Source organism: Falco naumanni, chromosome 1, assembly GCF_017639655.2.
Source record: "Falco naumanni isolate bFalNau1 chromosome 1, bFalNau1.pat, whole genome shotgun sequence".
Taxonomy (NCBI): domain Eukaryota; kingdom Metazoa; phylum Chordata; class Aves; order Falconiformes; family Falconidae; genus Falco; species Falco naumanni.
This window is the reverse complement of record NC_054054.1, coordinates 37,447,236-37,472,865: the sequence shown is the minus strand read 5'-3', so window position 1 is coordinate 37,472,865 and position 25,630 is coordinate 37,447,236. Positions and strand designations below refer to the sequence as shown.

The window sequence follows — 25,630 nt, the reverse complement described above, 5'->3', positions numbered from 1 at the left end:
CAGTTATTACTGACTTGGCAGCCTGGTGGTGTGTTACTAAGTATGTCCTTCTCCCAGGCATGCTGTATGAATAGTGTAAAATGAAGGAATGAAAGCAGAGAAAATGTGATGGTGTATATGTAGGTATGTGGAAAGAAGAGTCTGAAGCGTACAATAAAATAATTAAGTCTAATTTGATGGTTAAGTCTTTAGGTGCTAAATAACCAATATTCACTACAGCTTTAATAATATTTCATTTATTCATTTTACCTTTGATTTGTTCTCTTAAGTCACCAAAGGAGGCAGATATGATTTTAACCAAATTTATGTCAGGCTGCATTCTTGTTTTCTACCTTTGAGGATATTCTTGCTTACCAGCATTTTTAAAGTGAAAGCTTTTAATCTGCTTGGATTAAACAGAAATGTTATTCTGGAAGAGGGTATCATGATGTCCCTGAAACACAAGAACAGGTGTACTGGGTCAAACCACAAACCCACCTAGCACAGCATCCTGTCACCGACAGTGGTTAAAAGTCGGTGCTTAAGGAAGAGTAAGAACAGGGTGAGTAAGTCATAGGCATGTGAATACTTGTACAGCAGTTTTGTATGGCTGAGGGCCTCTCTCAACTGTGTAGTGGTTTTTAGAGTTTTAATCCTTATCAATGTATTTGTCTTGCACTAACTTTTTCTTGAAGGAATTCTTTAGCACCTGCACCGTCCTTTGGCAAGCTCTAACAGCTTAGTTACATTTTAGTTGAAGAACCACCTTCTCTTCCTTATTTTGAACCTAAATCCAGTATAAATACTGCTGAGAACAGCTATGACTGCCAGAGTCTTGCCTAGGCTAACACCGGCCTGTGCATTAACTTAGACTTCCTTGTTGCCCACCCTCATACAGCATAAATGTTTAAGCTCTTTTCTTGTTGATAGTTGCAGCTGTGAAAAATATTTCTGCTAATACATAAGAGTTTTAGGGGGTATTATTAGCTTATTAAAATGAAACTGCGATTGAAACAGCAGGGTTTGATATGACATGAGGACAGGGTGACCTGAAACTAGACTGGCTTGATTATCTTGCCAAGTACACTTACTCTGATAAGGCCTATCATGCGTTGGCCGTATGCATGTAGAAACTAACAAGGATTATCACGTGGATAGCATGGTGCTGTCACTGTGAAAGGTGGTAGTCCCTTTCTCATTTTTAAGAAGAGAGTGGAAAGAATCATAGGTTAAAATCCCAAGTTTGAGCAGTGATTTAATTAGAGAAAATCAGTGAGCAGGCATATTTATTAATCACTAGTGTGAGCTATCAAATTGTTCATAGCTTGTGTTTTGCTATACCTTTATACTCATTAATAAAAATTTCTTGTGTCCTTGCCCTTGTTGTTTGTAGTGGTCATGATTCTCTAAAACAATGACTATTTTAAGAGCTCTGTTATTAGAACGGATGGTGAAAAAATTCTTTCCATTGCTACTTATTTCTTTCCTTCTTCAGTTATCTCTTTTCCAGGTTAAGGACTTCTGGTTTGCTTGGTTGGACCTTGCAGGTATTCCATGCTTTGAATCCTTTTCACTGCCCCTTTCTGAACCTTTTCTAGTGTCTGTAGCTTAAGGGAGGGATCGGAACTTTACATAGCATTTGAAAGATGGGCATGTCATGGTCTTACTCTGGCCACTACTAAGTACTGAGCTCAGAGTTTCATGGAAATCAAATCTGCCCGCATAGTATAGTAGTATGTGTTAACAACATACAAAATGGCTGTGTTGGCACTGTGTTCATGGCACACAAAGTTGGCACTGTGTGCATACATCTTATGTGTGTATGGAGATATAATGTTCTTAAAGATAGAAAGTAAGTTTCATACCTAGGGAGAAATACACGTTGGTGCTGTAATTTTGTCCCCTGCACATACTTCGAACAGCAAGTTGGAAATAGTGACCAAAAATAAGCAGCCTTAAAACAGAATAAGGGCAATCTAGCAGAAAAAACCTATTTCCTTATGCACATTTATGTAAGAGGAAAAATAGGATCATCTTGGTAGCAGAATTTTGACTAAAAGGAGAAGTAAACTTTAGGAAAGCTGCTAAGTAAGCCAGGATCACTTCCTACTGATGCTGGATGTTCTTGTTGAGTTGTAACTACAGTCTTAGGAGAGTGGAGTGTGAGGAAAGGACACATACACAAAGGTGAAAACACAGTAGGACTTTTGTAGTAAAAGCCTACCCTGTAAAGAAAAAGAACAGAAAAAAGACAGAAAGTAGTTAAGAATCTCTTCAAGAATCAGAGAAAGTGACCTGTTTGCAGAAAAGAGCCAGCAAAGAGCCTTTTCCTTTCCAAGTCCTCCTTACAGGATTACTACAGTAAAACCAGATATTTTTAGTGTCAGTGTAAAGCTAACCAATTAATAAAAAAAGGAGAAAACCTTCCACCCCTCACACTGATGGCTATATGTAGTCTGTTATTGTCAAGGATTTTTTTGCAGCATCATTGGGTTATAGATCAAAAAGAGTGTGATGGACAACCCCACTAAGAAGTGAAAAGAAAACTGAAGAGAGTAGTTTTGCCTTCAGTGTTTTGGGCCAAGATGTCAAAGCAGTCTTCAGGGACCAAATGCTTGGGGGTTTTCCAGTTTATTTTTGGTCTTGGGTATTAATGTTGCATCATGATTTCATTATTTGCTCTTTTTCTCTGTTTCTTTCTTCTCCTGCCCAAAAGGTTTGCATGGCAGTGGGGAGTCTTCATTCCTTTTTTATTGATTCCCAGTGAAGGTTCAGCTGCCCTGGGCAGAAGTCAGCGTCCGAATTGAGTCTCAGATTTGATTACACAACATACTTGCGGCTCTGTGATCTGTTCTGCATTCTGTTTGGTTGGGTTTGACTTCAGAGTAAAAGCAGCATTCGAAGTTATACAGTGCTGTAGAGGCATAATTCAAGAAGCTATTGTAGCCCGTGAAGAAGCAAGCTTATTAGGCTACATCCTGGAATAAAGTGTTCTCTGCTGGATGAAATGATTGTGAGCAAAATTAAGTAATTAATTTGTGGGAAACAGACAATTATGAAAAAAGAAACTGTGATCAAGAAGCTTTTTTTTACTCCCCTGTGTAATAAAATGCAAATATAAAAAAATCTCATTGTGTATTGCTACCAAGCACTTGCCTCTGGGTCTTTTTGACTTTTGTTTAAACCCCACCTGCCTTGAACTACTCAACAGCATATGCTATAAGTTTATGATGTTCTGCTTTAATTTTATATTTGGTTTAAAATTTTTTCTGTCATTGTCTGCCTCATTGAGGCTTTTGATGATAGGGCAATGGAAATGGCTTAATGGAGTCTTATATATATAGTCTGATAAATAGCTGGGAGCTTTTTGCTAACACCACTGGTCAGGCACAGTGTTCTAGATAATGCTGATGAATGAATGAAGTTTGGGACTCTAAAAGGTTGTTTTGTTTTTGTTTGTTTGGGTTTTTTTACAGTGTATTAATTTGAAGCTATGTATAACTGAATGCTTGCTCTCTTTTTGTCCCTTCTTCTTCCTTTTTCTGTGATTGCATCTTTGAGTTTTTTCATCTCGGACCTTGTCTGGGTACCAGAACTGGAAGAAGGACGTTTGTCCTTCCTTTATTGTCTTCAGTGTTCCCACTGCTGGCTCTGTGTGACCCAGATGAGAGAGATGTACGATTTTATGTGGAATGAACAAAGTCAGGCTGAAGGGGCTGCAAGATTAGTAAACTGAGACAAGTAAAAGGAGAAGTCAAGGTGGTAGAGGGATTAGACCTGGGCTTAATTTGGCTTCATGGATTGAGAAAAAGGGTAAAAGAAAGAATCGGGGGGGAGGGAAGGCCGGAGAATAAAGCTGGAAAGAAAAGGAATGAAGGAAAAGGAATGGGGGGCACAGTAAGTTTTGAGACATTTTGTATATACTTTTGGTGCCCTGTTGTAAATGGAATCTTTCATGCCCAGCCTTCAACTGAGGGCGCATATGAGTTAAATTATTTTTCAGAATGGTTGGAGATGGTAGCTGTTTTGAGGAGTGCTCTATTATGTATCATTTTTCAAGAGAACATTATCTTCTAGCTCTGGTGACGGAGAAGCCTTAGTTTTGAATAGTGATAGGGGAAAAAATTACAGTTAAAAGTCACAAAAATATTTTGCATCACTGACACTAACATTTGTAATTATCAGATATGTTTTTGGCATCTCTTCTTACTTTAATGAAATAATTCAATATCTCCAATCTTATATTTGGAATTTCATAAAGGACACAATTTTCATTTTCGTTACCTGGTACTATGAAATTACATTCACCAAAATAAACCAAGTAATTGAGGGGATTGAGAGAATATGTTTGGTTTATATGTAACAAGGTGCCTGACTGTTTTGCTTAAACCTTATCTTTTTAGTATGAAATGGTGGAATAGTGCTTCAGAATTAAAGCCCTCCCTCCAACCTTGGGTAAGCAGGCCATCATACCTCGGTGATACTCCCCTTCTTTTCACTGGTCTTGTTCTGTCACCTCAAAACACCTTTCCCTGGGTGTATCGGATGTGTCTAACCTCTGACTTTTTCTTATATTTTTGGAGGCTTTATTTTGACTGTGTTTCTTTTCTCTCCCTAAAAGGGAAAATACAAGGTGTGGAGGGAGGATTAAGGTATCTTTCTTCATATGCTTTAAAGGTGTGTCACCCATAGATATTGTGATATTTCTAGAACAATGGGCTTAAAGCCCTTTTCTGCAAAGATAGATGCATATAAGTGATGGTTAACACCACTGTGTGCCTGTTGAGAACCAGGGGAGCACTCAGATGTGTGAAGTTATTTGGGCACGGAGGATTTCTGGGACAGAGGCCTTAGTCTATCGTTACTGTGATGAAAGCAAGCTGCTGTACAAACCTGCTGTTTACGTATGAGCTGTTCTATGTACCAAATTGGCCATTTTAAGGGTTTCTCAGTCATTGAAAATAAGGCTATTGTAAGACTAATTTTAGGCCTTGCAACATGTGTTCATAATGTTACATGCTCTTTAATACCCCAAATACCTAGTTAACCAGACACACCATTTCACTAACTACAATTTTGGAGTTTGGTGAACTTCACAGCAGAAATAACTGTTGTACTCTTTTGAATATAACATTGTCAGTTTAAATCAGACACTATTTCAGACCATGTAGAAGAAGAGTAATTTGGAAAAATTAAATTGTATAGGCTTTTAGACGTTAAAATGAAAAAAGACTGACTTAACTAGTTCAGGTTACCACACATAGTATCTGTCTCTTTTGGTAAAGAAAACCCACACAATGCTTTTCATGGTATCGTAGGGAAGGGAATACACACGGTGGTAGTGGTTATGAACAATGAGAACACAAGCTGCTTGTAATTGAGAAGGGAAAATGACTGTTCTGCTTTTAAAGACTAGACAAAGGGCTGTATTGGGCAGCCAGTCTATAAGCAGTGACCTTGGAAGAGCTGTTGCAGTTCAGTATTAGGTGAACTCTTGCTATTTTATGTAGCAAATACAAAGTTGTATCTGTTTTACACTGCAGACTTCTTGTTATTATTTTTCCTTGTATCTAAAGTTTATCTGATACAACATCCAACTACTTACACCTTTTATCTTTTCCAACTTGGACTTAATTTTTAGACTTATGTAGAAATTTTGCATGTCCCTTATTCCAGTGAACACGTTTAGGCCAACAAGTTAGCAGTTTCTTTGCTGTGACTGCTTTTTATTATCAGCTCTAAGACGTTCTAGGCCTTCAGTAACCACATCAGATTCTTAAATGAGCAGTGATTTTCCAGACTCTGTTAATACAAGTCCTTTATATCCTTTATTTCATTTTCTCTTGAATATGGAGTTGAACTTAGTGTTGACTTCTATAATCGACATAATAAATGCACTGACAGTTCCTTCTTCAGGCTATAAAATTGTTGTTGCATTTCTTCCTGCTAAGAATGACTTTTTATTTAAAGACTTACAATAAGATTACAGACTTCTTTCCAGGTGCTGTTGAGATAAGGAGTTGAGAGTGCTCAGGGATTTCTGTTGTACTACTTAAATTATGCACATTACATTGACTTAAAGTTCAGAGGTGCTTAGGTTTGTTTTTTCACAGGCAAAAAGAAATAGTGAGAATGCATAAATGGCTCTGAAAGTCACGTCACTTTTGGATATTCAAGAGCTTTGATTCAGTTGCTCATGTTGAGAAGGTGATTGTAGGAGGCTGCTCTTCAAAGCCATTTCCTTGTTTAGATGACAGCAAATAGAAACATCTGTTCAACCCAGTAGAAGACACCAGTATTTTAGAACAGAGTACCTGTGGCTCAAGGGTTACCTTTGTCTAGGAGGTGATAGTCTTTAAGGTTTGAAAATGTATTTTTGCTATATGTATGCTCTCCCCCCCCCCTTTATTCTCACTTGTTTTTGCATCTATAGAGATAACAGTATTTTCTCAACATTTGTATTGGAGCCATATTTTTAAGATTTAATACATTGACATATGACGTAAATGTAGTATTCTTTTATGTCCTACTCTGTGCTAAAAATATAATTTATGGTACACAGCTTGTGACATTGGCTTATAACATAAACCACTTCCTTAAGAACATACTTGGAAAATTATTCAAGAAACTAATGCACTGTAAGATTTTTTTTAAAAAGAGTTGTCTGTCTTGTCACTTTGAGAGGTGAAAAGACCTACATAATAAAATTTCTTCCTTTCCTTGTGTCCTGCGTGAATGAAACGGATGCTGGGCTGTGTTGCTGCGGTCACGCAATATCCTCAACTTTGCCAAGCGTGAATAGTCTCAGTGATTTCACTGGGACCCCTTGGTTATGTAAATTATGTGTGTTTGTGTGTATACATACACATGTGCAAGATGTATTGAAGTTTTATACTGAAGTAGTGTATCTAAAGGTGTGCATATGTGTTTTCAGCTCTTGAGAGCATTTTTTTAATGTAGTTTGATGAAAATTAATCTCTGCAATTTAAAGGATTGTGTAGTTAATGTATGACACATGTTACTGAAGTGGAACACTGAGAATAATAGATCAAGGAACATGATTTTATTTTACCTGCTGGAGAGGAAGGAAAGGAAAAACAATGTGCAGCTCTTACATATTCCATTACAACTGAACTATGGGAGTCTCATGTAAAATGGTTTTCTTACCAGTAATTGCAAGATAGGAGCAGCACAAGATCATACAGTAAACATAAATTAATATATGTATATAATAACATCTGTTTCAGTTGTGAGCAGTTACATACTCAGCTTAAGATTTCCTATCTTTAGAGGCCGGTTAGTTGAAGTGCTCGGATTTTGCCAAAGCTGTAACAGTCACTGTTGGATGATGTATCACCTTGGTTAGTATTCGTGTGGGTTGGTGCCTATTTTGAGTCTGCGGCTTTTAAAGGACTGGGAGCATTTTGTCAATGTCTGGAGAAATGCAAGCTTAAGTATGGACTTGTGTTTATTATGATTTGTGCGCCCCCCTGTTTTTTTAATATCAGTACTGATACTATGCAGCTGTAATACCAGGATAATAATCACAAAAAAATCGGAGACACCGTACAATTTGAGTTAGGTATGTTTGAATCTGACTTCACTGCTGTAGAGTTTAAAGCTCTGCAGTGTGGACGGGGGGGGGTGGAGGTGCAAGCAGGGTAAGCTGGCCCCGGGGAGCCGGGTTACATCGTTCTTCCTCTGTGGTAATCATGTTGATGTTTGAAAAGAGTAAATAAAACTGCCGGGAGCCAGGCTTCCCCCCCCACCCCGGTGCTAATACGTGAATTTTCCCTTCCAGAGACAAGGCGAGTGTGACTATGAGTGGGTCTCTGCTGGTGCGGCTCCAGAAAGGCGAACAACGTGCGTGCAGATCCCGGGGTTGTTGGTAGCTTTGCCTTTCTGACGGAGCGGTGACCCCCGTGCCCTCGGTGGCAGGGCTGCGGGCTTGGCAGCTGCAGGCGTGGGAGGGAACTTGTTCCGTCGCTCGCACGCCCGACCCCGAGGCCGTTCCCTTCGACGCTTCGCCCGCCGGGCGGGGCGGGGGCGCCGCGGTCGCCCCCCCCCCCCTTCCCCAGGTGGCGGCCGGGCTCCGTGCCGCCCGCCGGCAGCCACAGCCGGACCCCGGCTCCCGCGGCGGGCGGGGCGGGGCGCGCAGGTCGCGGGGCCGCGCCCGCCGCCCGCGCAGCCAGTGGCAGCGGCTGCGGCCGCCCCGCGCTGACATCAGCGGCGGCAGAGCCGGCTCCTGCGCCGAGGCGGCGGCGCGCAGGCCGGATCCTGGTCAAACATGGCAGCGTCCCCCGCGGCCGCCCTTGTGTAAGAAATGCCGCGGCCCTCCTGAGCCAGCAGACGGGCTTCGGGTTCGTCATATCCATGGATGTCTCTGCCGATCCCTATCTGCCCTACGATGGCGGGGGAGGAGATGGTATTCCGCTCAGGGAGTTGCATAAACGAGGTACGCCGAATTTACGTTCGAGTTACTTGTTTGCATATCTGGATGTGTGAGACTGCTGTTCCGATATGAAGCTGATGTGTGGAAGGCTTGTTAATGATCGCACTGCTTTGTTTTGCCAGCCCGATGCCTTTTGTAGGAGGAGATCTCGGGTCTGGCTGGTCCCTGCGCTGTCACTGACTGTTTTCTCTCTGGGCAGATTAGTCCTGCTTCACATCTCTTCGGCTTGTGACTCCATCTTCGATGTGTGGCAGTCTTTCCTTTTTCTCTCCCTCCTTTTTTTTTTTTTCTCCTCTTCTTTTTTTCTCTTAAATCAGTAAAACCATCTCGTAAACAACACGCATCCCCCCCCCCCCCCAATTGTGGTTATGACTGGCCATGACCAAATTGGCAAGAGTTTATTAAATAGGCTATTTTCATGCCTTTCGCTAACTTGAATAGGAGCAGTGTTTGTCTAGCTTTGAAGTTTCTGTACATGCTTTTAGACTTGACTCTTTGTTGACATATTTGATATGAGAACGGAAAGCTATATAATTGCAATACCTCAGTTAAACCAGTATTGATGAGCTCTTAAGAAACTGGAGCTTTGTCATAGATTATTTACACCGTTGCTTGCCAGGAAGCAGATTTAAAAAAGAAAAGAGTGTTATCAGTGTTCAGGGAGGGGGAATCCTCTTTTGAGCTTGCCTTTTGTTTCTTACTGCAAATTTAAAGCAGAGTATGTTCTATAAAGGTCTGGTTTTATACTGAGAGAAGTTGTGGCATGTGTTGGAATATAATGAAGTTATGCCTTCAAATTCTGAGGATATAAGTGTGGCTTTTTCTTGGTTGGATTTCATGGTTACATTTTCGTGTTTAAAAACAGTAAATGTGGCAAATTCTCAGTTTAGTTTTGTATAAATCAGCTAATCTAAAATTACACAGTTATCGACGTTTATTGCTGCTAGTGATGGTATTAAGAGAGGACGTAGGCTAAGAATAAAGATATGATTTACATTAATTTTCCCCCATGTTAATTTCTTGTTTCACCTTTCCTTTTAATCTCTATTTCTATAAATAAATTAGCTTACACTTTTTTTATGTTCACCTAGCATTTTTAGCTGTGTTTTAGTAGCTTACACAAAAGGTTATTTGTGGTGGTCTTTTTATGACTTTTAGAAGGTTTTTCAGCATATGTTAAGAATATCAACAAGTTCCAGTATGGCTTATTTTAAGACAAGCACTTTTTTCCTAGGCCCTGATCATTAACTGTATAGCAAGTCCTGGATAGTTCTCCAAGTCAGGCTTATGAGAAATGAAGGATGGTATTTTCTTAGCACATTTGGAAGGTGTGAATTGGAGATCTTATCAATGTATATAAATATGTGAAGGGAGGGTGCAAGGACAGAGCCAGGCTCTTCTCAGTAGAGCCCAGCGACAGGACCAGGGGCAATGGGCACAAACTACTAAAGCACGGGAGGTTCCTTCTGAATATCAGGAAGCAGATTTCTACCCTGAGGGTGACTGAGCACTGAAACAGGTTGCCCAGAGAGGTTGTGAAATCTCCTTCCTTGAAGATACTCAAAAGCTGTTGGGACGTGGTCCTGGGAAACCAGCTGGGGTGTTGGACCAGATAACCTGCAGAGGTCGCTTCCAACAACAGCCATTCTGGGAGTTTAGATAAATTTAAAGATGAAACCTGCAAAGGAGCCCTAACGCACTTTCAAACTGTGGAAGTTATGGTTAGACATTGAAATGTGATCAGCTTTATATTTCTGGAAATTACCAGAATTTAGTTGATTTTACAATACAAGAAGTAGATATTTGCAGTGCAAAATGGTGTCTGGCACATTGGAGTATTGCTATTAAACATACAGTTTACAAATAATTTAATGAAAACAGTCAAGGGTTCAACTTGGTGTTCCCATTCTGGTGGCACCACTAGGAACCAACAAGAGAATTCCCAGTTGTGACTTGTCACTTTTTGCAGTTTCATTAAATTCTGTTAGGGCTTGTACTTCCTATATTCTAATACTGTATTTCAAAACCAGTGTTGTTGGTGCTTCTTGGGTTTGCTGTACTGAGTTTAGATTTAAACAAACAAACAAAAAAGAAAACAAAAAAACCAAACAACAACAAAATCCCAACAGTGTTCCCATAATCTCTTGCAAATCTTAATTTGTTAAGTATGTATGACTCATAAGAAAATTGAGTCTCCAGACCAGTTTGTTCCATAGATTTCATCAAAATTTGTATTTCTTGCAGATTGACAATAATACCACAGTAATCTGTTACTGTCACCTAGCTGTCAAAATGAGACTTAAAATGCTAAAAGATAAACCCAGAAATTTAAAGTCTTGACATTTCTTTATTATCTGTGAGTCTAGAAAAGGATACTATCAAAATTTTTTCCTCATGTAGATTTCTGAGCATTGTAAGCAAGTTAGGAGAAAAGAGATAAAGATACTGGGAGAAAACAAGCTTAGTTGTCAAAGCCTGTGGAATTCTTTTCCCTTATTTACATCCTGACAGCTCTTCTGTCCTGCAGGGTAATGTTCATGTCATGCAAAACTGCTTTGTAACATCAAAGCATTTGTTGCACTAATTGACTGCAGTGGCTCACCCTAAGTGGCTGTACCTCAGCAACGATGAAATAACTGGTTAAACCATTAGGGGTCTTTGAGGTTTAATTAACGGGCTTTATTAATCTTTGTTGTGATGATATACAAAATATTATAATACATTATTATTAAAAGCTTGACCCGTTGGTTTACAGTAAGAAGATACTTTATTTTTTTCAGTGCAAATAAGCTGTAAAATACCACATGGAAAGATTTTTTTAATACTTATTTATTAATTGTGTCTATCTTTTAATTATAATTGCTCTTCAGTTTTTCTCATCGATAAAAATACAGGTGCTACTGAATACTTCTTATCAGGATTTCCTTTAACTAGCTCTGTCCTGAGATTTCTTTTTATGTCGTACTAAATGCATCATTCCAGACCTCCTTATTCTCCATGATATAATGAAATAAAACTGCAGGAGCACAGTTCGCTTCTACTCTCTTCTCTGATAACTAAGAGGGTTAACAGTACTACTCCCCTCAGAGAGGGTTTTTCAAATCCTGATTTAGGATTGCATGTATCATAAGTAACTGACACATACGCTTTTTCATAAGAATTTTTTCTATAATAATCCATATGCTGGGATATATGTTGTATTAAAAAATATGTAATTTATGTTGCTGATTTCTCTGCCCTTGGATTTATTTTTGCATCATTTTTGCTAGCTGGACCATTTTGAAATTTCCAAATAATGAGTTATCTTGTTTGTCTTACAATTATTCACAGACATGCTCACACTTTTGGATTCCCCTCCTGCCTTTTGTTTCCTAAGTAAGCATTCATTTTACCATTCTTTAAAAATTTGAAATCTCTGCAATAGCAGAACATGTATAGTGGCCAGGCTACCAGCAGCAAAACTTGAGCTTCAGCAAGAATGAGGGTTGTTAACTCCCTTTTATTTGTTACTTATGCATAAGTACGTCTTGAATTTTAGATTTTGCATATCCTCAAGCAAAATTAATGAAATACTGTTACACTAATAATCTGCGATTGAGTCAGTAGCTAGGAGATGTGAAAATTACGTATATAAAGAGCACACCAAACTTACTTATGACTTAGTTTTAGTAAACCTAAGTTTTCTGAGAGACAAGATAACTCACAATCTCATTTATTGCACACCAGTCACCACTGCATGTAGGTGCAACTCCTGTTGCTTAGACTATACTATTAACAGTAACACTGGGGAAACCACTCTACTCTCCCTCTCCAGTTTCACCTGCGATCATAAGCTATGGGGGAAAGGATGTTTAATAATAATCCTAGGAAGAGTCAGATGCATACTGAGCCAGTTCAGATCCTTTAAGTGGTAGAAAGTTACACTTTTGTATTTTAGGCTGCATTTCTGCTTATGGCCTCTTATGTTTAAGAATTAGTAATAAATCAAAAGCCATTAGAGACCAAAATTCTCAGTGTGACCTTTGAAGTAAATGGGTGTGGAAGTTGTGTACGCATGCTCAGAGCTAGAGTTTGACGCTGTAATTGTATTGTGGCAAAGGAAGAGTAATAAAATTAATTCTTAGACTAATTGGAGGTCCACAGAAAATGTGATTGATTATTATAGTTGTCTAACATTGACTGCTTTGAGAAGAAGCATTACTTGAAGAAATTCAACATGCTTATGGCACTGAATTTCTGCTGCACTTTGTTCTAAGGTTCCTAGTACGAAAAGGGGATAAGGATTTTCCGTTGAGTTTAATGTATTTGTCTTTGGTGATTAATGTGAAGTACCATGAAATATAACTGCAGTTTGTTGTAGGTAGTCACAGGTGATCTGTCTGCATATGCTGTGTGACTGTTAAGGTTCTCTATTAGGCATGTACTTTTCATTTTAGGAAATAATTTTGAGGTGTACCGTTATCTGAAATATTAGAAAGCTAATGAAAAAATCAAGATTATGCCCTCCTTGGGCCTGAACATGGCCTAATTGGGGTAATCATATTAGCAGAATTATTATTTTTGTTGCATCCTGTCTTTGTCCTCCAAAACAACGTATAAGTAAGTAGCTCTTATGTACATGCAGCAGCAATGCTTAGAAATCTAATTATTTAAATTTCTGTTGTTTTGACCCTTATTGCCTTGGTGTTGTTAGACGATAGATTACTTCCCTTTTGTAATGTTTGCTTTATCTAACTTCACGTGTCTTTATACCTTTTATTTTTCTCATCTCCTTCCTGCACTGTTCATCTTATATTTATGTTGTAAATTTAGTAGTGTGGGGATCCCCATAACTCTCCACTTGCATATATGAAGTCCCTATTCATTGTAGATGTAATAAATACAATTAATTCTGGTTTTAAGACTACATGAAAAGAAATCTGTAACAATAAAGCCTTTTTTTCTGCTGCACCATAGAAACAGAAGTGTTTCTTCCACCTAAAGTAAAAAGCCACAGCTATTTATGTTAGCTTTTTCTTTTTTTTTAATTATGTACACATTGAGCAATACTTGACATCTGCTTTGCCGCCTTCTCAGATTCCTGTGCATTTGCAGTGGACGCAAGTCTCCAAAAGCCTTGGTTTAACTCTGAGGTGCTACTATTCAACTTTCATTTAACTCCTACAGGTTTTTGGTTTTGGTGTTTTTTTTTGGTTTTTGTTTTGTTTTGTTTTTTTTTGTAGAAGAAGTAGAGGGAAGGGGATTATCACTCAGTACTTTGGTAAAGCATTTTATTTATTTTCTTGTTCTTCCAAACTTGCTGAGTCTTCCTGTTTCCCACCTATCAGATACTTTCCTGCTGATTTTCTTTTTTTTCAGTTTGTGTATATATACTTTTGTCATTTTTGTATGCATTTTGATTGTAATGCAGAGATCAATTTGTGCTTGTAAGCTTTTGGTGCAGTTTAGAAGAGCCAGCTGCAGAGACAGGCTTAAAATTCAGTTACACGCAAAGGGGAACGTGTTACTTGATTACATAGATTTCAAAATCATTAAATCATCAGCGGTAGTGAATGATAGCAGTCTGGCATGACATGCTGTGCCTCTGATTCTGAAACTTAAAAATTACCTCTAGCCAGGAAGAGACAACAGTGCTTAATGACTCCTCTTGAGTGGTTACAGACAATTTAAATAAACTATCAATTGTTTCTTGTCTTTCTTTAATTGAAAGCCTCATATTTTGAGGTCTGAACACGGAGGCGGAGGGAGGCTGAGGCACTAACATGTAATTTGTGTATACAAATCTTCTTTGTTACAAGTGTAAACGATCCTTATGGTGTGAGTTGGGTTCCGGTTGCTTCCCCGCCTCCATTCTCCTTGCCCCTTAATACCCAAGGACACATGGGTGAAGCAAAGCCTTGGATTAGTATCTGGCCTCCGGAAAGCTACAGCCCCTGCTGATTTTAACACTCAGCAGATTTGGATGGTCATGTCAGGGAGAGCTTATTCCAGCCTTCGGTGTAAACTGATTAGCTTCATTTTCACTCACAGAGGTGCATTTTTTTTTTTTTCTCCCTCCTTTTACACTACTTGGAGTAGCACAAATGAAACATGTTGCAATGCTGTCAGCCAGGATGACTGTTACGTGGAATACTGTGTAGATGTGCACTGTTTAGAAAAAGGGATGCGTGAGCAGCAGCAAACTAGTGTATTCTTGCTGTAAACATTAGCAATTATGTAGCTTCTAGAGAAATACCTTTGAGAAATTGGGTCCTATTATTGCTCTGCCATTGACTCCAGTATTGACATTGTTTATCTGTTACTGTGTTCACAACGCTGAACTGTTTCTAAACATAGCCACCTTTGGGAGTTTTGAGCTCTGTGAAATGGATGTTACTGTATAGTGTGTGGATATTAATATTTATATAGCAGTTTTGAATTGTTTCCAGCAGAAATACATAATTAAAATCTAACAAAGACCCCAAGGGTGCATTTATATATTTCAGTATAACTAGTCTTACAGTTTGTTGCTGTGAAAGAGGGTGAACTTGCTTGTCATTCCCCATCTTTTGGTTCTTACTCTTGCACTGGCTCTTGTTTCTTGTCTGACAGCACAGAAGCTTTATTCCAGCTTGTGTAATAGCAGGGTTTTTTTGTTGCTGTTGTTAGTTTCGTTTGCTTAGTAGCATTAGCATGTTTGGTTTACTGTGCAACCAGATCCAAGGGTGAGGGTAGACATGTGTGACCAAGAATGGGAGGGAGAAACAGGGGGAGCAAGATCTTCTATTTGGGTGGCAGCAGTCCGTTAGGTCAGCTCAGCCTTACTGTGTAATTATGTACTGAGGTATGTCTCATTTCATAAAATGGAGTAAGCTGATCCATGCTCAGTTTGATACAGTGGTGTATGTTGTGATGCACATTCAGATGATGTATAGCATATAGAAGGGGTCTTAAAGATTATCATAAAGTTATGGTCCCTTGTTAACTCTGCTAGCCACCCTCTTAGGCCTGTTCATGTCTCAGTTCTGTATCTTACTCTCTATGGAGGCTGTAGCTGTGGAGATTTGTTTTCTAGGTGATACTGGTTAACTGTTCAGATAACCACATAGTGGAGGAGCACATAAAGATCTGTCATGCACCGTTTGATTACCCAGGGTGCAGCATTTGTCTTAAACCTTGATGATTCTTTTCTGATTTTTATGAGAAAAGAAGGAACACTGCACACAAGGAAAAGACTTGGAAAGGATTGTTGAACAGTTATGCAGGAATTATAAGCATCAAGTATATTGCAAAACCCCTTTCTTGTGTGTAACTGTATTTAGATAATTGTGAAGCACTAGCTCCTGCATTTCTTTAATGTCACGTGTTTTAAGTGTACTTTCAGTGGCATTTTTAAATCATAGAGCGTGGAAAGTAGAACCCAGAGCCTTCCCAGAAGAGAGCACCAGGAAGAAGAGAGAACCGAGGCCCACTCACTGGCTCTTCATTTCTTCATATCAGGGAAGGATAGCAGGACTCTGAAGATCTTTATGATCTGCTGGGTTCCTTTACTGGGGACTTGTTCCAAGAGATCTGTGAAGTGAAAAATGCAACTGTGTATCTATGTCAGCAACTCATGTTTTGATTTGTTAGTGTTTTAAAATGTTTTATTGTGAAAATTTGTGAACTGTACCACAGTGACTGTACAATAGTTAGTAGTGGTCTGCTTGTGTTTTAAAGGTATTTGTCCTTACTGACGTGATCTCTTCCTCTTTTTAAATGAATTAGCTAAAAACTTACCAGACATTTTTCTCTAAAAACCCCACAACTTTCATCAGCTGCCTGTTGCCCAGGGTTGCGTTCAAATCTGAAAGAAATCCACTGAAAAAGGACAAAGGACTGTGGCATAACTATTAGAAGAGGTGAGGCAGCCTTTGAAAGTGCTGTGCATGACACCTGAAAAATGCTGTATGTGATCTACATAAATCAGCTTTCTGTCATGTTTGTCATAGTTCCAACATCAATCAACACTGAAGACTACTTGTATGAGGCACAAATACAGAATATGAAAAAAGAGATATTCCTTGTCTCAGAGGGGACATAAGGCATGGAAGAAACTGTAATGTATAAAACAACTTTATGAGTATAGCAAAATATTAGTTCTGTAATTTCCTTGTTCTGCTTTACATCAGGAAAGACTAGTTAAACAAGAAGGAGGGTGGATAAGTGTTGGGAGCTAACAGCCGTTCAGTGTAACTTCATGTTCAGAGGGAAATGAAGGAGAGAGAGCGTGGTAAGGACTCCTTTTTCTGTCAAGCGTAGTGATTTTGGTTTGGTTTTTTTTTTTTTCATTCTCATTTGAGAAAAACCAACAAAAAAAGCAGCTAACTCTTTGGAGAGGAGAGCTTTTTTATGATATGGGAATCTACTTCTCTTGTTGCAGTTTTGTCTGAGTAGCAGGTTGGTTTGTTTGTTTTTGCTGTACCTTGTTCTAGTCAGGTGTCCCAAAGTCCAGAGTTTTACTGTTAACCTTAATGCTTATTACAATTTTTTTTCTTTCAACATGATGCATGTTCTGTATTAGGTTTTTTGTTGCCTTTTTTTTTTTTTTTTTAACAACTTCACTTGAAGCAGTTCTTCAGCACAACCGGAGCTGATTGCTGAGAAAGGATTGTGCTGAAGGCTTGGAATTACATGCATGAAAGGATAACAAAACTCAGCTGCCTTCCCAAAAGGTAGTTCAGGCAAGACCTACAGTGACTGAATCACCTAAAAGAGATAATCTCATTTCTCTGAAGAAGCGTTTTGCTTTTATTGTCTAGGAGCTTACTGTCTGCAAGCTTGCAGTCTGTGATTGCAGCAGCTTCCTTGTTATGTGTAGAGAATACAGGTTTGTTAAGATGGTAGAGGATGTCACCTGCCTTAGTTTTGCAAAGTGTGGATGGATTGTGTTGAATTTGCTTTGTAAGGATTCCTGTGAGGTGTATTGAGTGTCTGAGAGGATCAGTGTATTACTGTTTCCCTCCCTGTAGTAACATGGGATATTTTGAAATAACAGTAATAATACAAGTTCTGCCTGCCACTTTTAATATCTGCTTCCCAGTGTAATAAAGTCTTAAGCAAACTCATACGTAACAAAAAGAAGGCACTACTTTATTTACAGCTGCAGAATGGCTCAGGTATGTTCATATGGAAAATGGGGGTGTTCTCTTACAGCTAGAGGTTGTACCTGTATACCTTGTGTGCTAAGCGCCTGTTGCAGTTTTTAAGACTGACGCTGCTTGTATTTTGATGAAAAGCACTTGCATTGAGTTATAGCCTGAGAAGGAGTCTTGAAACTTGAGGACTGGGTGAAAGGGGAAGGAAGGGGAAATACTTTCTGAACATTGGGACTATCCAGAAGCCTTCAGTTGCTACATGCTACAATTTATTGGGGTAATGATTTCCTGCTTGGAGGTTAGAACGTTGTGATGAAAAATGTATATTATGGTAAGGACTTTTAATAAAATCTATCAACTTGAAAACAAATTTAATAACATTTAGGTGAAACTGGCAATAAATGATGAGAATTTACATGTGTTTATGCTGATGAGAACCCTTATCAGAACTGGAAGGAGCATCTTGCTATGTGAAATGCTAGAAAAGGAAGGGAAGTGGAAGTTTGGAAAATGTTGACTATTGGTAAAGGTATATTTCTGTAAATTCTTCTTTAGAATAGTTATATGCTACATAGGTCATTATACTAGCTGGAGAATGTCCTCTCCCACTGCTATCACACTTGCATGTCTTAGGTACAGAGCATCAGATTTTGTACAGATGTCCTCTTCACGGTCCTCTATAGGGCAGCCTTTCTACCATGTGCTAATGCAGGCTATCACGGCTGCGTATTTCTCACTTGGTACAAGTTTATCAGGTTATCAGGGCAGCACTGTATTCAACAAAACCACCTCTGCAACTTCACATCTTGTTCTGTGTCCTCCCTATCATACAATAATCGCTTATATTCCAGTATTTGGCGTGCCAGCAAATGCTGGCAAAGTAAGAACCTGACAGAGTTTTGGTGGGATTTTTATTGCATCTGGGCAATGATAGTTCTTTGTAGTCTACTCCAGGTTCTGCTTGAGGTCTGGTGCAGTGAGTATGATGCCATTCCTGATGCTTTCCCTGGAGAGAATTCTAATTCAACACCTTGTCATATGCATAAAATCATCTGTTACTGTTTGTGGACATTTATAACTCTCAGCTCTCCTTTGCCTTGTGCTGCATAGGATTGCACGCTCCTTACAGCTTGATACAGCCTCACGTATAGCAGGGCATAAAACAGACTGTCCCGGGGCAAAGGCAAGCTTTTGTCCTACCGTGATCATTAAGGTTCAGGAAACTTCTTGATCACATTGTAACTTTGTAGGAGATTACTCATTAAACTGTGGCTGAATTTACGTCCCCCTGTTTTGTGAAGGAGGTTAATTTCATGTAAAAATAAAGTTTTCATAATATATTCTGTTATTCTTCTCATTTTGAGAGCTAAACTAATCATTACAGTGTGAATTTTGTTACTGCCTCTTCCACAAGACCAGCTTGCCATTTCAGCTAGCCAGACATTTATCTTAAGACTTCCTTTCTTGTTAGGAGAATTGGAAATGGCAAGAGAATTGAATCCCTTATCCTAAAGCAAGGTTTTCACAATCACCTCTAATAGCAAATCTGATTTAATTTGTTGTTGTTAGCCTTTTATTAATGGAAGCATAGGTAATGCTTCTTTACATCTGCCTTAAGAGAGACTAGCAGCAGCTTTGTGAAGAGATTTGCAGGGCTTAGCTATGGTGAATAGATGAGGGAGAATTTAATATGGCATGTACTAGGGAAAAAACAGTATTAGGAAAGATGGCAGCCAGTCTAGCATGAAAGAATGGTATTGGCATTGTTGAGGAGTTTTCACCTCCATTTACATTGTCTTCTTATACTTTAAGATTTAAACCCCCCCAGTAGTAATATTTTAATAGTTATATAGAATTTTAAGCTTTTCTATATATGTGTGTATATGTAATAAATAGTAGTTTGTGTATCTTAAAAATTTTAGACTGCATTTTGTCTTAATAGAATTTTCGTATTATTTTCTTCTGTGTTGTCTTTCATCACAAAGAAAATGTCCAAATAAATACTGTGTTACATAGCAGGTATAAATGAGACCTCTTTAAGCAGTAGATGGCTGAGACACACATCTTTGGGTCTGAGTATAGTGGTAGCTGACACACTGCTTCTGCTACATCTCAGACTTCACAAATTTAAAGGCAAGAGACACATTTTACCCATGTATAAATTTTAATTAGTTGCTGATGAGAGCTGGGGCTGCTGACCTCTGCGTTTGTAGCATTTGGAAGTTTACAGATAGGCCATTTGAAGACTTCCCTTTTTTTTTTTTTTTTTTTTTTAGTAAGTTGGAAACTTCTGCTGACGACACCAAGAAGCTGAGCCTGCAATTAAAAAAACCATCAAAAAAACAAACAAGAAAATATAACTAAAAAAACTCCCGCCTGCCTAACCATCCCAGTGTCAGTCTAGTGAAATGAGTTCTAGCGCCTGTCAGCTGATAGAAATCTTGGCTACTTTGGGCCTATGTCTTTAAGAATAGAGATTACTGTGATATGCTGTATTCTGTTGGCCACATTTTGTTCTTAGTCAAACAAGTGAGAGTAATCACTCTTTAAATCATTGTCTGTTAACCTCGTTATAAATGTTCCCTTTATAGCAATTGCTGTTGCAGAATCAGTTTGATCAGTGGGCAAATGGTGGCTGTGCTTTTATGTAGGCAGCTATCCAACTGAAAGTTATACTTGCATTCTGTAAATACATCACAGGAACTCAAAAGATCCAAGATATTACAGAATTGATGACATCTGAAAGCTTAAAAAAATAAAACTTTCCTGATCACTTGTGAAGAGGGAAGAATTCTTGGTACTCCTCTTGCTCTCCTTATTCTAAGCACTGAAAGAAATACTGTTGGGGGATGTTGTTGTGCAAGCTGCGTGTGAAATAACTAGCTAGCGATAACAAATTAGTAGAAGACATTTTCTATGTCTTGAAAATACATACAGTATTTAAAACTTTTCATGACTTAGGGCTGTTCTGTGAATTACCTCAAAGAAACAAAAATTTAAAAACCAAATATTTGCTTGGCTTTCTGTTACTTTTTTTTTTTTAAGCTGTACTGGTAATCTCTGTTGTTAATGTACTTTAGGTTTGGTTTAGACATTTAGGAGAGATTGGTGATCAATGATATGTATATTTAAAAATAACTGGCAACTTAGGGAAGTGCAGTGAGCTTTTATAGCTAATCTGATTTTGTTTTCTTGCAGCCAGATTTTCCTCTGATAGTTCATAAACTGAAATAAACTTCAAGTTAAATGTGTATTGAAGCTGCTCATTTTTTCCACTTTGTTCTATTAAAGGTTCTCTGGAGTCTGCACACAGAACAACAATTTGACTACTATATTTGTATTTAACCAATGGAAATACAAAGTAACTAATGTGCAAATTTAACCTACAGATCAGTGACAGAAAAAAAGTGACATGCAATACTGAGGGACCTAAATGAAGTAAAACATGCATATTATCTGAAGTGTCTTAGTTACTTGTTCAGAAATTTTACATGCCATAGTGTTATGAACATTAGAGTACTTTGTTCATTGCAGAATTAATTAATTCCTGTCTTTCCTCTGCCACAGGAACTCATTATACAATGACAAATGGAGGAAGTATCAACAGTTCAACACACTTACTGGATCTTCTGGACGAACCAATTCCTGGAGTAGGAACATACGATGACTTCCATACCATTGACTGGGTTCGAGAGAAGTGCAAAGACAGGGAAAGGCATAGACGGGTACGTGAAATAAACAACAATACTTGGAAAATACTTTTTGTTGGATGTTGGAGTTAGGGTCTGATCCAGTAACACATACAAATCTGTGCACACTTTAAATTTTTAAGTAGTTCTATCACCTAGAACTCCTTGTGTGACATTAAAGAAGCACCATTTTATTGATAATGCAGTACTGCAAGTGGAAAGCAAACAGTAATTGTAATGGAGTGGAAATAGTTCCCTGTCACCCAAATGACATTTTTACAGTACTACCTTTTTTGCATGCTAGTATATTTAAGGCTATTTTCCAGCATAGTTATATTTGTAATAGTACAGTAGTGATTATGGTGGTACTTGTACAGAAAAGTGAGCACTGATTTTATACTGACACAAGTGTATTCGTAATACTGTGTCGTGGTTTAACCCCAGCCAGCAACCAGGCACCATGCAGCCACCCCGCAGGGGGACAGGGAGGAGAGTCAGGAAGGAATGTAAAACTCCAGGGTTGAGATAAGAACAGTTTAATAATTGAAATAAAAAAAATGATAATAACAAATATAATGAAAAGGATGGAGAAGGGGAGAGGAATGAAATCCGAAGGAAAGGGAGAAAAGAAAGCAAGTGATGCAAAATGTAGCTGCTCACTGTGCTGACCAATGCCAGCCAGTCTCTGAGCAGTGATCCACAGGCCCTGGCCAACGCCCCCCCAGTTTATATACTGAGCATGATGTCCTATGGCTAGTTCAGGTCAGCTGTCCTGTCTGTGTCCCCTCCCAGGTTCTTGTGCCCCTCCAGCCCTCTCACTGGCAGGACCTGAGAAGCTGGAAAGTCCTTGACTTAGTATAGACATTATTTAACATACTGATTTTTTTAGTTGTTGCTGTCGTCGTTGTTCTCACACCAAATCCAAAACACAGCACTGCACCAGCTACTGTGAAGAAAATTAGTTCTGTCCCACCTGAAACCAGGACATACTGCTGTGTAGTGCTGTGATGGTTGAGACTGTGGAAAGTGAAAACTCTTACATCAATGTATATAAGTTTAACAAAAGAGTAGTCTCAGCATGCATGGTAAATGTCCTTTTCACTCTGCCATCGCAGAACTTTTTTTTTCTCCTTTTTTCTGTTGTTTTCTTCAGATAATCAAGTTCAGGCCATTGATCTTTATCAGTGTGCACTGCAATGAGTTCTTTGATGAAATGGACTCAAGCTGTATTGGTGAAATGCTAGATACTGTAATTAATGTAATAGACTTGTTTAATAGCATTTTAGGAGGAAATACGCTATTTAGAACCTTAGTACCAAACTTTTGAGATGCTTACATTAATTAACCTTAAAACCAGGACAGATTTGGAAATGTGATTTCTCCTAAAGTATTTTTAACTGATCAAAATGAGTAGTTAAAAGTGAATTGTGATTGTATGAGAGGGGGGTCATGGGTGAGGTTCCTTCATGTACTACACTGTAGTTTTACTCAGCTTTGTTTGGAAACATAATTTTTAATGTTCTGTAAGCAAATGTAGGATATATATGCTGATTTACTTTGACATGGTTAAGGAAATAATCTTACACTAGTGTAAAAAACAAAACATCCACAATTGCACTATCTAGTGCTTTTTTAAGGAAAAGAGGGCCTTGGATAATGAATCTGAGAACATGTATCTTATCTGAATGCTTTTCATGAAAAGTAAGAAAGTATTTTCCATTTAATGCTTTATTTCATAATTTGATGTCTAAGCAGTAATCAACGCATTCGATCTTTACGCTGCAGATGTGTAGGTTATTGTATAGTGGGTATGCCACTGGATAGAATGCTGGGCCTGACCAAATCCTGGCCAGGCAGATTACACCTGGAAATGAGTTATCTAGGGTGAAGTCTCACAGCTGTTACTCGTTTTAATGTCTGAGATCAGAAAAGTCAAACTAGACAGTTCACAGTTTATAGCCACAGAACTACTGTGAAATTTATGAATATGCCCAGAATGATAGGAGACTGCCTGGCCATGTAATCAAAGATGCAGAAAGAATAAAGAATGAGCACTAATTCATGGTGGTTGTGAAAGAGATGCTACTGTCGAAACAACTTTTTTTATTAAAAAAAAAAAAGTTTGAGGATCTCAAGGATGTAGAGGAAACTATAAAACATATCTATTTGCTTTAGGAGTGGTATTTTTTTCTAAATTTCCTTGTCTGGTATTGTGCTTTCTTGGTTTGGTGGGGATTTTTTTGCTGTTGGTTGTGCATACTTTCTCCCTCCTTTAACAGTACAAAAAAATTGTAAGAATAGGATCCAATTACATGTTATACAAGTTATACACAAATTTCAGCTAAGAGCACGAAGTCAATAAGGCTAAAATAAGAATTGCTTTTTCAGTACAATAATTTTAGATGTCATTAGTAATAGTTGTCTAGAAGTATTATAGGATAGTTATCCAGTTTTTGGTTTTGTTTTATGTGGGTTTTAGTTTAAAGATAAAACAAAGATCTTTATATTTGAAATAGAATTTTAGGAATTTTAATTGTATGTAATAGCTTATTAGTACACTAACAGTTTATTTGAAGTAAAAAATAATTTAAGGTTTAGAAAAGAGACAATTTTAGAATTACATGTTTTAGATATGTATCACAGAAAGTATTTGTTTATCCTAATAATGCATTTTCTGGGGTTTAGTTCTTTTAAATTAAGCAAATTTACTTTTCTGTCTGTTGTTTGATGTCTGAATAACCAAGCTGACTTATCTATGTAAAGCACAAAATACAAGGAGAGTGTTTGTAGTTTAAAGAGAGAGTATATTTGCTTGAAGATTGGATCATCTATTGATTTGTATGTTGTACTTTCTTTTTTTCTCCTATTCATATTACAGGAACACATACAAGTATGCATAACGATTTCTCTTTGCAGATTAACAGCAAGAAGAAAGAATCAGCATGGGAGATGACAAAAAGCCTGTACGATGCATGGTCAGGATGGCTAGTAGTCACACTAACTGGTTTAGCATCAGGTAAATAAAAAACCAGAGGATTTCTTTATTACATTTGTAAGCAAGTTTAGTTACAGTGCTCTTTGTGCATGTATTATCCACCAGCCTGTCCAAGAGCTGCTTCAGACTGCTACCATAAGTCCATGAAGGAAGGAGAAGGTTGACTGTCTTGATTTATAGGCTTTAGCATCTCTTGAGTGGAGGGTTTACTAATCAAATGGAAAAAAAAAATTGTCACTGAATTTAGTGAGAGTTTCTTGAGAGTTACTGAACTTCCACCTACTAAACTGTCAGTATTCTGTGATTGAGGTTGGTGGTTTCCCTTTCTGTTAAATTTCACTTTTTTGCTGTTGGATTTCTTGTGAAAGTGTATTAATTGATTGTGCTAGGTGGTTCTTACTGTATGAATTTGTTTTGGTTTGGGGTTTTGTTTGTTTGGATTTTTGTTTGTTTGGGTTGGTTTGGGGTTTTGTTGCTAGGAACTTTACTGAACCCATTAGCTTATTCCATATGGACCAGAAAGTAGCTCTGGTATATGTGTAGTTTTGGTAAACACACTTCTTTGTAAAGCATGTGTTTATAAATGAGAAGAGCCTATGCTTATGTTGTCATATCTTTCTAGAGGTTGTTAAACAGATAGAGTTTATCTTTCTTTAATGTATTTTAGATTGTTTTACAGCTAAAATCATCTGATAGGTTGTGGGCCCACTGTTGTGCAGTGCTGCTTTCTATCAACATAATTTGGAGTGACCAAAACGTACAGGAATGGGAAGTCACAAACTTTGTGTCCCATTTTTTCCAAAAAAAGTATTTCAAACATATGTTAGATTAAATGCTAGGGAAATTGGATTCATTGCAGAGTATGGCCGTGCCTGTTAAAAAAAAAAAAAGGCCTGGTAACTGTATAATTACAACTTACATATACACATAATCACTTTCAGAAATCACAAATAAATTAATATATATGCAAAGTTTGTAGCATGTTTATATACCTCTGAATATACAAACTGAAAGTGCATAATTACTGGAAATTGCTTGTAATAATTTGGGTGGGCATGTGCAGTGTTGTGTTTCCACCCTCAAGCTGCTATGTATGTTAAAATTGCTTTACTATGTTTGAGCAGCAAAGCGAGCAAATTCTGGCCACGAACATTCCTAGTTTTTCAGTTTCATTTTCTTTCTGTTATACATGTCTAGTGAATCTGAAATGATAGAACCTTGATTTAAATCATGGGGAGATCTTGTGTTTATGTGTTTTAATTAGTTTCGTTTAAATTTTGTTGTACTGAAAATACTGCCTTTGAGTTTGGTTGTCCCATGATCTCAAACTGAGGGTCTGTCAAAGTTAGTAAATGTAAATTAGTAAATCAGAGGTAATTCTCTACTACCAATTTACACA

The 25,630-nt window shown here is 38.0% G+C and overlaps 1 protein-coding gene across 7 annotated transcripts in view; it reads left to right on the top strand.

Moving 5' to 3' along the window:
- The window catches only part of CLCN3 (chloride voltage-gated channel 3), a 70,726-nt gene that overhangs the window by 21,140 nt on the left and 23,956 nt on the right, over positions 1–25,630 (top strand). For 5 of the 7 annotated variants that reach the window (XM_040589155.1, XM_040589193.1, XM_040589183.1 and 2 more), the window contains 2 exons: positions 21,115–21,272; positions 24,153–24,252. In XM_040589155.1, the coding sequence (XP_040445089.1) occupies positions 21,115–21,272; positions 24,153–24,252 (258 nt within the window). Of the gene's footprint in view, positions 1–8,218; positions 8,435–21,114; positions 21,273–24,152; positions 24,253–25,630 lie in introns of those variants that run through there. The other 2 variants (XM_040589164.1, XM_040589202.1) reach the window with 2 other exon arrangements.